Below are 13,533 nucleotides of genomic sequence, written 5' to 3' on the forward strand. Positions count from 1 at the left end.
TCTTGGGTGGTCTGATACAGCATATCGCTATAAACCATATTAAAACCCCTTACTTCAAAGGGATAATTAAAGTAGTTACCGCCAGGGGCAGCCAGGCCTTGTGGAGAGCCCAGCGAATTTACATCATGAGCATCCGTATCATCGAAAGGCTGTATTCAGATCATCGCCACGTCAAGAGCAATCGCACCCACCTGTGGCAGCCAAGTTGTTTTTAAGAAAGTACCCTAGGAACCCCGAAATCCACGATTGCAACCGGTATCTTTTTTGTGCCTCCAGTTCCAGTATGCTCCCCGGCCAACTCTTTCCAGATCCACAGCCTGCAATGTTCGTGGCAACGAGCATCGCGGATTAATTACCTCGGCCCTTTCTGTAGCCTTTGCTAATTCGTCGTCTCATTTCACATACAGGGCTAATCACCTCTCTTGGACCGCACACACTCTGTGATAGACCCCTTTGCCATGGTCGGCTCCGAATGCTAGTAACACTGGTCGCTGTTTTAGCTGTGCTGCTTTGCGGCCACAGTACACCGGTCCTGCTATTATCTGCAAGATGAACGGCGACGCTGGCTTGGTTGGCTGTCTCGTTGAGCGGCTCACTACCCGCTTACCCCACCGAACCGGAACCCACGGCGATGGTCTCTTTCACGATGAGATTGTTGCAATCACACGTACGACCCTTGTGAAAGTCAGTGCTTCCTCCATAGTTATCGTCCTCGACACCCTGCTATCGCTGCTCGAAGATGTCGCACGCCCTTACAACAAAATAGCCGCCTCTCACCCGCCCCATGTGCTTTTATCTGAGCTGTACGTACTTGCTCTGCTCGCCGACTGCTGCTCAAGCCACTGGGGCGCATCGGTGGTTGCTACAGACGCGGAGTCAGATGAGGGCGTCTCAACGAAGTGGCGCCGGGCCAAATCACCCCCACCCATTACTCTTGAAACCGCCCTGGTCCGGCGTATCTTCGAAGTGATCAAGATGTTCATGAACCCCATGCCAGATGGTCAACTACTATCGGCAAAGACCATTCTTGACGACTACACGGCTGAGAACTTGTCAGTGTCCGGTACCTCAAGCGAGGCCCCAAAAACGCCAGTGTCTTCACGATCCGATGATGTGGTCGGAACTACACAGATGATGGACTCTCGTGTCTCGGAAATTGAGCGCCATGTCAAGACGATTGTGGAATATGTGACGGCGTCCGCCTGGAAACCATCACTGGAATACCTGAAGAGCGTTTTCCACAAAGTCAGAACTGTTCTATCGGCTCAGGCCCCACCTCCTCAAAGTCTTGTCAATTCCGATGACGAGAGATCGTCCCTGGTCATTCTACGACTCCTTTCCGACTTTTGGGTTGACCGCCAGAGATTAGGCCACGTCCTACAGGAAGTTTGTTCGAGCTTTCTCCATTTCCGCAAACAATACCAGAACTGTATCGCCATCTCGACACCCTTATTGATCGTTCGATGGATTGAAAGATTTCCCGATGAGTTTGTCGAGTTGCATGTCATGCACCTCCGAGTTGATGGTACTCCGGAAACACTATTCGACATGGCTCAAACAGTAGGAGACAACGCCCGCCGCAAAGCGCTTTTGTACCCTTTACAAACGAGCCTTCTCTTTTTGCTTCCAGACGTATTCGAGGTAGCAAGCAACATGCGAGAGGCAAAGGGCGGCGGTGTGGCCAAAAAGGTGGCATACTTGGAGGGTTTGCGCAAAATGCTACGAAACAAAAACGAACAGGCGGCCTACTGTCTAGTATCTCTCCTCCGTGTAGCACGCCACTTTGATGCAGAGAGCGATTCGGCTCTCATGAGTTACGCCATGGATTTCCAGGATGAGGTTCACGAAGCTCTTTTTCGTCGGGCACCAATTACTTCCGAGATCACTCTTTTTGATCAAGATCTGCTTACAGCCGCTTTTGTCAGTTTGACGCACCTGAACTTTGAGAAGTGCGTAGAGTCTCTTGCCATTAATTGCCTTGTAGCATCTGCGCCACCATCCTTCAAGGTCGCAGTTATTCAGGCATGTTCGCACTTTGCCAGACTTGACAACTCCGAAAAATACGAGCGACTCTTCAGATCGGTGTCTGCCTTTGTGCAGTCCCAAATGAGGGTGAGTTTGCTAGGTTTCCTAACGTCCATATTATGAATCAGATCGTGCGGTGTTGAAAATTTATCAAAGCTCGTGGGCTAATGGAGTTCCAGACTATGTCATCCCAATTGACCAGCACCTACCCTACCGCTTCAGTTTCGAAACACAAGTCTGCCGATTATGGTGTTCCTGTCCCAATGATGTGCAGTATCCTCGAGTTTATAAACGCATCACCAATGACGTTGTTTCAAGGAGAGCCTAGCGACCCTGACGAAGGAGACCTCTTCTTCCAAAACAACTTCGAGTCGTTTATGGCCTGTATGGTCGTATCGGAGGAATCCATCAGGCGTCTGTCAATGAGTGTTGCTTCCCATCTGTTTACGGAAGAGACCGTTTCCCGTTATGGAGAAACGTCAAGATTGGCAACACAAAGATTCAAGGCGAATTTTTGGAAGGTCACGTATGCTTTTCCCCGAGATACTGAGTGATTTGTTGTGCATACGGCTAGCTCTCTTCTCTGGTACTTTTGTTTGCTAACCGTTTCTATTTTGGGTTTGAAATCAGGTCGATCGTTTTGACATCGATGTGCGACAAAATCAGCCCGTTTAGATTAGATGTAGGCCTAAAGACCATCCATGGCTATTTGGAGTCTCGCCTCCTACTTCTCAGATCCATAACTGTATGTCACCGGAATGACAGTGTCCTTTTGCATGGTTTTTGATTCTGACTAGATCCAGGAGTTGTCAGAATTGTCCGAGGAGGTCCCTGAACGAACGGCCTGCTCAACAAAACTCGAGACTCTGTTTTTAGTCTCGCTCTGCTCTTCAGACATTGAGACATGCCAGCTTGTGACCTCATGCATTGCGCAGTTCCTTGAGGAGTGCCGTATTATAGATACCGCATCCAAGAGTGCAAAGTCATCCTCGACTCTCCTAAGAAATGGAGATGTCTTCCGTGAAATTGGGTCGAAAGAGTTTCGCTTCACAGGGCTGGTTGCCTTTCAAAGACGAGTGAACGGCCTCTTGAAGAAAATGCAGTACCCAAGTAGCGGCATCATCAATGCATGGGAAATTGCTTTCGATAAATGGCTTCATCTTTCCAAAGAAGTTTCAACGACGCAGGCAGATGCACTTCCCGAAAAAACACTTGTTGAATGGCGAAACTACTCTGGGTTTCTTGCATCCCTCGGTGGCATCTGCACGCCTGACCAAGCGTCCATGCTCGAAGAGCCAACTATCAGCGGCCTACGATGGATAAACAGAACGTCCTCCGAAAATTCAGATGAAGCTCTATTGAGTCGATTTCTGAGACTGGGCATAAAGCTCTTGGCGACTGTGAACGTTCGGGTCCGTGAGACTATGCGGGAGGTTTTGTCGTCCGAGATTTCGCCAACGCTGTACCAAGCTCTGTTCAAAACCCTGGAATCCGAGCTCGATATTCTTTTTACAGGTGTCCTGGAGCAAACATCAAGGAGTCTAGAAGGCGAGGTTGCTTTTGCAGAGCAGTCTGTGTCACTTCTTCGAGCGTTGATCGAGCGGCTAGACTCACCGTCGGATCTCGGCGCCGCTTCGTCTGTTCATCTCGGGGCACTGACTCTCAACTTCGCCAAGTTCCTGGATACGACACCGGACTCGCCGAACAATTTGCGTGTGAAGATCAAAACCTGTCAGCTATGCGAGGCCGTGACGAAGAGAAAAGAACATCTGAACTTGCGCGATGATGTACGCATTCGAAATCAGCTTCTGGAAATCATTTTTGGCTGGATTGCACGGCCGCATTCCCCATCTGGCCATGTCCACGGCAGCAACGTGGCGAGCCGACAAGATGAAGCTACTCGTGTCCAAAAAGATCTTGATAAGGCCTGTCTGAAATGCCTAGCAGAGCTGACCTACCGTCTTCCCCTGCAGCCGGCTGATGGCCAGTCTGATGCGGGAACCAGCGAGCTAAAGTCCCACATGTTTCACACTTACTTCAACCGTTTTCTTTCTCTACTCAACCTTGAGCAAACCGAGCTTGCCAGAGCGGACTACATTGCCAGTTCTCCTCGGGAAGAGATTTCAGCATCTGAACTGGCAATCACAATTTTGTCCAACTTGCTCAGTGCTAACTTGGACGTTGGTTTGAAACGCTCTCTCAGCATCGGCTACCACGAAAATGTCGAGATACGTACGGCGTTTGTCCGGGTGCTATGTAACATCCTCATGCAAGGCACTGAGTTTAGCAACCTATCAGACACGGCTGTCGGCGACAAGTACGACGAGCTGATTGACATCCTTACAAACGATACTGCGCTGGCGACGTCCATGGCAGCCGTGTGCCCCAGCTCAGAAGTTGACGAACTGACGATTTCACTTTTAAATGTTTTTGAGAGTCGCGGGATGGGATTCGACCTCCTCGAGGCAGTGATAAAGCTCGAGGTTGAAGAAACTGAGAGCGAGTCCGAGCTTCTTCGGCGGACTTGCGTTGCGACAAAAATGCTGTCTGTTTACGCGAAGTGGAAAGGCTCCGCCTACCTCAAAGCAACCCTCCAGAAAGTTGTTGAGCGATTGATGATGACGGCGAAAGACCTTGATTTCGAGCTGGATCCCACTCGGGTGAAATCGCAGGATGAGCTGACAAAGAACGCCGTCCAGCTCCAGATTGTGGCAAAGGTTTTCATCGATGATATCAGTGCTTCGTCGTCGAAGATCCCCTGGGCATTCCGCAAAATATGCAACATTATCTCATCGGCAGTCACGACACGATTTCCGGAAGCAAAATACACAGCAGTTGGTGCTTTCATTTTCCTTCGCTTTTTCTGCCCGGCAATCGTCGCCCCAGAAGTAGAAGGCCTCGTGACGACAACTCCGTCGAAAGAAATGCGGAGAGGATTGCTGCTCATTGCCAAGATTATTCAAAACCTTGCAAACAACGTTCTATTTGGTGCAAAGGAACCTTACATGTTCCCCCTCAACGAATTTTTATCGTACAATATCTACGATGTAACGACGTTCCTTCGCAAAATCTCAGTTGCACCTGACGAAGTCGAGGGATCTCCAATAGGTGACGCCACTGACTTTGGAGCATCTGTCTCTATCCATCGATTTCTTTATGATCATTGGGATCATGTCAAACAAAGGCTAGCATCACAGGAACGACGAGACCACGTGCGGTCACCTGGAGAAGGTCCGCGCGCTCGCTCTCCCGTTCTAGAGCCGCTGCGAAATCTGATCACGAATCTCGGACCCCCACCGCTTGCTGTCACCTGGAACCGGCCACAGATCACCCTTAATAACCCACCTGCCTACTCACAGTTTCAGAACTTCATGCTGCGCAACGCCTTCAGAAGCAGCGAGTCATTTGTCACATCGCGGGCAGTGTACGATGGCGGCGAAAGCAAGGTGGGCCACTTCTCCCTTACTGAACAATTATACCATGCCGAGATGGTTTCTGCTTAGAGATGCTAACCGTAATAGGACGGTCTTTCAATCATCTGCATCATCTTGCGTAACATCGACGTGGATTCCATCGACTATGATACATTAGTATTTTGTTATCTCAAGGTAAGCCACTGCGTTCCGTCGTTTTAGGGCTGGTTTATTGATTTGCAACGGGAGGATCAAATCACTAAGCACTGCCGCATGTGCAGATCGCCAGCCGTCTTTGGCATAAGCCGTTTGGTCTCCTCATCGATGCAACGTGCTACAGCGGTCAAAGCGAGCCACCGGATGAGCTATTTCAGAAACTTGAGGCCCTTACGCCCACAGAGCTCTCTCGCCAGCTGTCCCGTGTGTATATTTACAACATGAACAGCACATTCCGGTAAAGCCTCCAATCATGGTGTTTGACAAAGAGATGTACTTATTGTATTCCCGTTGCATTATCCTAACACATGATAGAAAATGTTTCCGACGTATTCTCCGGGCGGCTGCAAAAAATGAGTGTAGCGTGTTCCATCCTGACAACGTCGAGTACCACCTTGTCAGCAATATGCAGGACTTGCAAGGGCATTTCCATCTAAGCCAAGTCAATATTCCAAAAGAGACTCTTAGTGTTGTCGGAGACACTAGGTATGTCTTTCAACAAATCACCCGTCTCTCGCGGTCCAGAGGGAAAATCGACGTGTCCATCAAGGTCGGCAGTCAGTTTGTTCAAATCACGACAACCAAGAAGCAGGAGATCCATCAGGGATTTGGCTTAAATGCCATCTTCAATGACATTTTTCGATTAGGAGACATCGACCAGGCCCCAATGTCCATTCAAACAGATGACGACTCAGCGTTCGGGCTTCGTGCTGAAAATGGTAAGATTGTAATGTACTTCACCAGTCCCGGAAAGCAAGATATCCTCCAGGCCATAAGGGGCGCCAAGGTGAAATACAGCAAGGACGCGCGGACGCTCAAGTCGTTTGAAAGACATGTTCGCCCACAAGACGTACCTGGCACACTGCTCAACCTGTCACTGGCGAATCTTGGGAGTGCAGACCATGCACTTAGGCTCTCATCCTATAACCTTCTTGGTGCACTATGCCGGGCATTCAAGTTCTCGACTGCTGCTGGCCTTCTATGCATTAAAGGTGAGCAGCGGCGTCGCCTCACCTTTGTCTGTTTGGTAATTGCATGGGCACTGACCAAAATTTGACATAGAAATATCCGTGCCTTTGGATCCATCACAGTTCATAATCAACATTAGCAAAAAGCTTGCAGAAGCAGAACCTCAACTTACAACGGACTTTTTGAACGAGTTTTTTGTTGGCTGGTACAGCTTCTCAGATGAGCAGAAACCCCTCAGTCTAGCGTACATGGCGCCCTGGTTGCCGGGTCTTCGATCTTTTCTTTTGGCAGGCGACGCAGAGAGCGACAAGGCCAAAGATAAGATATCCGCGATATTCAGAAAGCTGATTGAAGTCGCCGTGTCTGATCCGTCACTGAACTATATTCTAGAGCAGACGGTATGGCCTGCCATTTACCAAGACGAAACGCTGTTGGACCTATTTATAGAGGAAGTTGTCAAAACCGGACTATCCATTGGCATCCACGACGACCAGGCAGAGATTATAACATCTATCGTGACGGGTATTGGCACAATTACAATACGCGGCAAAATAATTTCTCGCCTCCGAAAAGCACTCAATCGATCCTCGCTGCGCCCTACAAAGTACCTGCCCGACAATGCCGTCTGGGCAGAAATATGCGTTCTTTTGCAGTTTTGTGTGTCACTATCGTTCGATAGCGGGATTCAGTCACAGCTCTACCTTCCAGAGATCTTCCATATAGTCACGATGCTTGCCAACATTGGAACGCCTGATGTCCGCTTCCTAGTTCACCGTCTTCTAGCCAATTCTCTCCATGCAGTCTGTACATCCTTCAGTCTCGACGAAGCCCGGCTCAGCAAGCTTCGTGGTGCCCTCGAGTCGCTGTCTGAAGGGAAGAGCGATCTCTTTTCCAACTTTGCGCCTACATCATTTGGCCGGGATGGCGCTTCGATATCGACCAACCAGGAAGTCGGACCGTCACTTGCTGCAACAGAATCCCTCGCAGCACTTTTGTTCGAGCTGTGCTCGGTGGCTGCGCCATCAGTCGACATTGCAAATGCGTGGCGTGCTCGTTGGATGAGCTTAGTGGCAAGTACGGCGTTTCAAAACAATCCGGCCATCCAGCCTCGTGCATTTACGGTGATGGGATGTCTTGCCAGAGAGGAGGTTGATGATGATCTCCTGTACCAAGTCCTTGTTGCCCTCCGTACAAGCATAGGCCGCTTTAGTGACGACAACAACAGCGACATGATGGTTGCCATAGTGACTTCCTTGTCGAAAATGATGGCCAAACTGCCGTCGGCTTCACGCTATGGCTACCAGCTTTTCTGGCTGGCCATGTCCTTGCTGCGGCTAGTTCCTCCGGGTCTCTTCAATTGCACGGCCCAGTTTCTCGAGTCGGTTTTGACCAACATCAGCTCGTCGGGTGAGATTCGGGGCGAGCGCATGATACCGTTCTTGCTACAGGGACGGGCACCTCTCGAAGATGCAGCACTGGCACTAGACGAGGCATACGGCGTCCATTTCAATAGCGAGAACTTTCATTTTGCTGCGTGCGCATGTCTTGTCCGGGGCTTAACCGACACGATGACAAAGTCAACAGCCCTTCGCGTGCTGTCTACACTCCTTGAGCTGACCAGCTGGACACCAACCGAGAAGGAAACGAAGGTGGCGGACATGAGCGGATCGCCATATTTGGCGCTCATCCTAGCGCGCGTCGGGAGTGTGGAAGAGTTTAAGGATAGCCTCTGGCATGTGGGAATCAGCCCCATGTCTCTGCCAAGCCTGGCACATGTGCATGCGATCCAGAATGTGTCTGCCATGAAGGAGAAAGACCTGTTGTTGAACACAGCGATGGAGCTTGTCGACTTCCAATATCTTGAGGATGCCTTGCAGAATCGGACTCTTTTGTGGCTAAACGACCTGGCGCGAGAGAAGCCCAACGTCATCTTGCATCTGTAGGTCCCTTACTGCTACCCTTGATATTCCCTTTTGATGATATTGAGCGGTACGAAAGAAAACGAGAAAACGAACATGAAAACATTCCTACAGGCACTGTGTAAGATCTAGTACTTTTAACCTCGATCTATTTTACTAACAAAACCAGATGTGCACCGATCGCCTCTATCTTAGACGAGGTGCTTCTACACTGCCAAAACTCGTCCACGCTTGAAGCAGCCCATGAGTTGCTGCAGACGCTCAGTTCTAATTCCAAATTTGCACAAGTCCTCGACTCCACTGACATGCTCAAAGCGAGTCTGGATGATATGGGTTTTGGGGGTCTGTGGAGATCTTGCACATTCAGCAACTCTCACGAGCAAGACGGGCACTGTTTCGGGTTGACAGAAAGACTTATCGAGGTGAGTAAAGAAGCTATTTCAAGGCGATACATAAAATACCTCGAAAATGGAAAACTGGACAAAATGAGTAGCGAGGCCAACACTCGTCTTCATTTCTAGTTACTAACAACTGTGTCAATGACAGCTTATCATCATCTGAGAGAAGGTTAAGAAAAGAAGCATAAAGACTAAGCGACGCATGTTCGGCTGGCTTTGTTGATATGCAAACGGCGGCATCAGTACGCCCCGTCGAGCGTCTAGATCCTCAGCCAAGTCGCCATCGTACAATTAACTGTCGGTATATTTACGAGGTTATCACTTTCTGGCAGTGGACAGATACTATCACCGTATTCCAACAACATGATCCGGGGGTGGCGGTGGCGGTAGTTGGTAAACACAGGGGCAGGTGGCGAAAAGTTAGAACCGTTATACTCGACAGCAGAAAAAATCACGTATGAACGAGACAGCTTGTATCTGCGATGTTTGATTATTTGGGGAGTTGCACGGACGCGAAAGGCACTAGAAACAACCACATGAGAGGAAAGCAGAAGGCACACGAATATACAAACAAAATCTATCAACGCTGGGCTGTTTCATACCCGCCAAAGGAAATCAACCATCAGTCACAGGTTATTAAGGAAGGTCGTCAAAATGTGCGAGTGCAAGCGGCCTAGGCAGCCTGATATAAATGGCGAACATCACGGCTACCGAGGTGGCAGACTTGGAAGCCGAATAAAATCATATTGACGGCCCATAGACGGAGACTGCCGCTTTTAGCAGGTACAGGCGAAAAGCTCAGATAGCCCACGAACACGATCTCCAGCCAGGAACAGTAGTACAGTACGGTGGATTGGCGACAGAAATAGCGGGGGCTAGCCAAAGACGGGGGCTCGTTAAGAGGCAAAAATGGTCAAAGAACTATCACTTTGTTGGCATGAGAGATGCTGCCAAAAAATGACAAAAGACTTCAAAGCAACGGGCCAACTGTGGGAGGCGAAGTTGAAAAGGCTGAAAGGAACTGGAAATGGGGTGGGTCAAAGGTCAAAGTGGGGCCCACTGTCAAATCTTGTCGGTTCCTACCGCAGCACTGGCTGACGCTAGCGGCAATGCCGAAAATAAATGCTGCACGAAAATGCAGGCCTCTGAGCCATTCCATGCATGGAAGCATGTTGGCGCCCGATATCCCCGTCAAATATCCCCGTCAAGATGGAAAGTTGGAGCGAGCAGAACCGGGGGAACCACGAGAAAAGAAAGGGGGAGCTAGGAAAAAGGGCGTCTGTAGATAAGGTAACAAATACAAGTAGGGCAGGGGAAATAAGAGAGAGACACGAGAAGCACACGAAATAAGCATGAAAACATCACGGAGGTACCGGGAACTAGCGGAGGCGAAGAGTGAGGTGTTGCCTTTCCGCAGTACCACGGCTTTTCGGATCCAATATCAGATTCGCAGGACTATGTAGACAGCAGCATGGTTGGATCGAAAGATGGAAGTGACATAATAGCAACACAAAATGACCGGCTATCGACGGAGAGCTCTTCATTTGGCGGCATGTGTTTAAAGCAACCAGGGCGTTGATGAGTGAGCTAAGGAAAGGTAGAATATCACAGTCCAAACACGGCCCTGGGGATGGCGATGATACTGCAAAATACACCGGCTGGCAGTGTTCAAACGGGTCGGTGGGAGGAGACGCGACCTGAGACTGCTCACCTTGTAAAGCTGCTAGCGAAAGCTCAACACAGCAACGGTTGTCGCAAAGTAGAATGACTAACAGGCACACATTATAAAAGGAAACTTTGTTTGGCCACCCCTACGCAGCTGCCTAGCACCGTTCGGAAAAGACTAGGTATAAGTCATGCATTCAGGTGCCAAGTTTGGGGAATACGTCGTAGACAGAGAGGTGTTTCGAACGAAAGGGAACTCTCTGTGGAAAGTGCATTGTGGCATCTGCTTATGAATCGGAGATGCAGGCCGGGCCGGTCGGAGCAGAATGATGGTGACAGGGTACGGACAAAGCCAAAGGAAGACTATGAACTTAGCTGGGAAGGATGCGAGGAGGCTGTAACCACACCGGGGACAAATGGCCTGTGTCGCGAGGCCAAGAAAGCAAAACCGGCAAACGAGGCGCGGGTTGACAGCAGGAGGATATGGTGCCAAAAAGGACACGGACACGACAACATATGATTTGTAAGGGCCGTGGACAGGCTCGCCACGAAGCGAAAGCGAACAGCGAAGGGCGATAGAAGACGATTCGGCGATGATTCGGCGACGATCGCCAACCGAGCGGAATCCAAGACGAGCCTCTCGGGGAATAGACTAGGAGTTGGCTCGTGGCCAACGTTGGTGCTGGAGCCAATAAAGCTACATTACCCCAATGTAGGTCCCCTCATACACCGTGCACAGTCATTTTAATAGTATCTCAACTTGCCCCATAGATCGATACGTGAGTACGAAAAGCAAATGCGGCATATTAAGTACGGAGCATTACGAATACTGAGTACGACGTATTACTCGTGGTAGGGTGAAAATGCAAAATACAAATCGTGGAGCATGGTCTGACTTTTCAATGCCGGTTGTGGTGAAAAGCGGAAGGACCGAGACAGGTCTGGTGACCAAACCGCCTAGCTTAAGTCGTGCGTAATCGACCCTCGCGTGACTGGCTGAATAGCGGTTCAAGCCACATCTTGAGCAGTACCGGGCTAGGCAGTCACGCGGATAAACGATCTCGTGATCTGGGGGGGGGGGTGGGGTATCCTTCGTTAATATTCACACCAGGCATCGCAGAACAGTCACTACGAAAAAAGAGTCAGAAAGAGGATGCACAATACAAAAATACGAGGCCAAATACGATTGCAGCGGCAAAATTTCGTAGCCAACGACGGACCAAGGGAAACAAAAGAAGAAAAAGAGGTGAGGAGAACGAAGGGGAAGGAGAGGGAGAGAGAGAGAGGCTCTTGACAAGACGGAGCTAACTACTACAAGCACGGTGCGGCTGTTGGGTTAAAAGGCCCGCCTGGGTTTGTGGATGTCCGAGGCAGGGTTGTGCGAGCCGTGAAAAGTGTAGAATATCACCAAACGCCCGAGACGTGTCTTTGGAAACGGTCTTGGGAGCCTTCTTGGAAGCGGTCTTGGCTGTTGCTATTGAAGACTTGAAGATGCGGAAGGGACGAATGAAACTTTGCAAAAAATCTTCACTCAAATTCTGCATCAGAGTTTTCCATTCCTGCAGCCCTCTGACCTCACTTTGCACGTGCGACCACGGCGTAAGTGTAGTACAGGCCGGGGTCTTCCGACGCACAACCTCTCCTTGACACCGTCGTATTGCGGTAAAGAGGGTAAAGAGGGTGTAGTGAAAAGTTTTTCTCGGGCAGCGCGCGTCTCTGGCGCGCTTCAGTTACGAAAGAATTAATACGTGGCTGGGCGGGAAAGTGGCCTACTCGTACGACGTATGTCATAATTACTGTCGAAGAGTACGGAGTACCTTCTCTGAAAACTCTGCTCCCGTACTTGCAACAAGCCCAATTGCCCCGAGACAGGTTGCGGAGTCCGCCGTCTGCGCCTGGCGTCGGCATTAGCGAGCGAAAGTTGGGCCAATATTTTCCCTTTTTTCAGCACCCCCGAGCCTCTTTCCACTGCAAAATTTTGCAAAAGTTTCTAATATTAAGTGTCTGGACCACCAGTCGTTAGGGGGGGGGTTTTATATGGCATGCATCTTCCATCTACCAAGACTATCGGCAGCCCCGTCAGCATCCTGGGAGTCTCTGAAAGGATCTGGCCACAGGCCTCTGGGCCGCTGCATCAATCGTCAGAGGTCTAGGCCTCACCTTCCCAACCCGCTGCTGAATCAGGCCTGGGCCACACAAGAATGAAGCGATGAAGGAGCAACAAAGGGCGCAGGTGCAGACTTTTCACAACGGCAATTCAATTCGTCTCAAGAAGGACAAACGTGAAACTAGGAAGCGTGAGCTGAAAATGTGAGATGTGAAATGCTAAAAGATGCTGGTCTAGCGAGGGCTTGGTAGGCGTGTGGTTACAGGTCGTATTGCAACATGAACGCCCTTCACAAAAGCGACACGGGACATTGTTTACGAGGCGAGTCGAGCGATTTGCCCCATGTCATTTGCCTTGGCTGCTCGTAACGGTGCCTGATTCAGTGTAAAACATAGGCCCCAACACAACACGAGGGTCGGCAAACGGGACAAAAAGTTAAGCAATCGTGAAGGTGAGGCATACATGGCCATACGACAAATGGACAAATGGCGCCGGAGTAACTTTCGTCTCTCCGGTCGCTGAAATTGTCAACGTTTCTGGAATTGGAATCTCGTCTCGTCGGAAGTTCGCTGTCAGATTCAGTCGCTTAACAGAGACGCTGTGGTGCCGCACGGTGATGCAGAAAAAGGCTCTTTTGGCAAAGCCCGTCCTTGCAGCTTCGCAGGGCATCGGTCGTGCCATTGGCGACGACAAAGTTAAAAGGCAGTTGCAACGTATACGATTATCATAACCGCGGCGCTGGAGCAGCGAGGCTCAGTCGGTGTACCTGCATGTGTGATGCCAAAGGCCCAGCAGGTACGGTGTGGCTGAGTCCGGGGGGG

General features: G+C 50.1%; 1 protein-coding gene across 1 annotated transcript; it reads left to right on the forward strand.

The window, feature by feature from the left end:
* Positions 1-549: 549 nt before the first annotated feature.
* Positions 550-9,063, forward strand: SPSK_01357 (neurofibromin 1; the record flags this gene model as incomplete). Its single annotated transcript, XM_016728272.1, has 9 exons — positions 550-2,112; positions 2,205-2,551; positions 2,656-2,770; positions 2,823-5,471; positions 5,547-5,633; positions 5,720-5,892; positions 5,970-6,646; positions 6,717-8,562; positions 8,712-9,063. 9 exons carry the CDS (start codon positions 550-552, stop codon positions 9,061-9,063), a joined length of 7,809 nt encoding a protein of 2,602 aa, XP_016590072.1.
* Between the last annotated feature and the right edge of the window lie 4,470 nt (positions 9,064-13,533).

This window comes from Sporothrix schenckii (assembly GCF_000961545.1).
Source record: "Sporothrix schenckii 1099-18 chromosome Unknown Cont42, whole genome shotgun sequence".
Lineage (NCBI taxonomy): Eukaryota > Fungi > Ascomycota > Sordariomycetes > Ophiostomatales > Ophiostomataceae > Sporothrix > Sporothrix schenckii.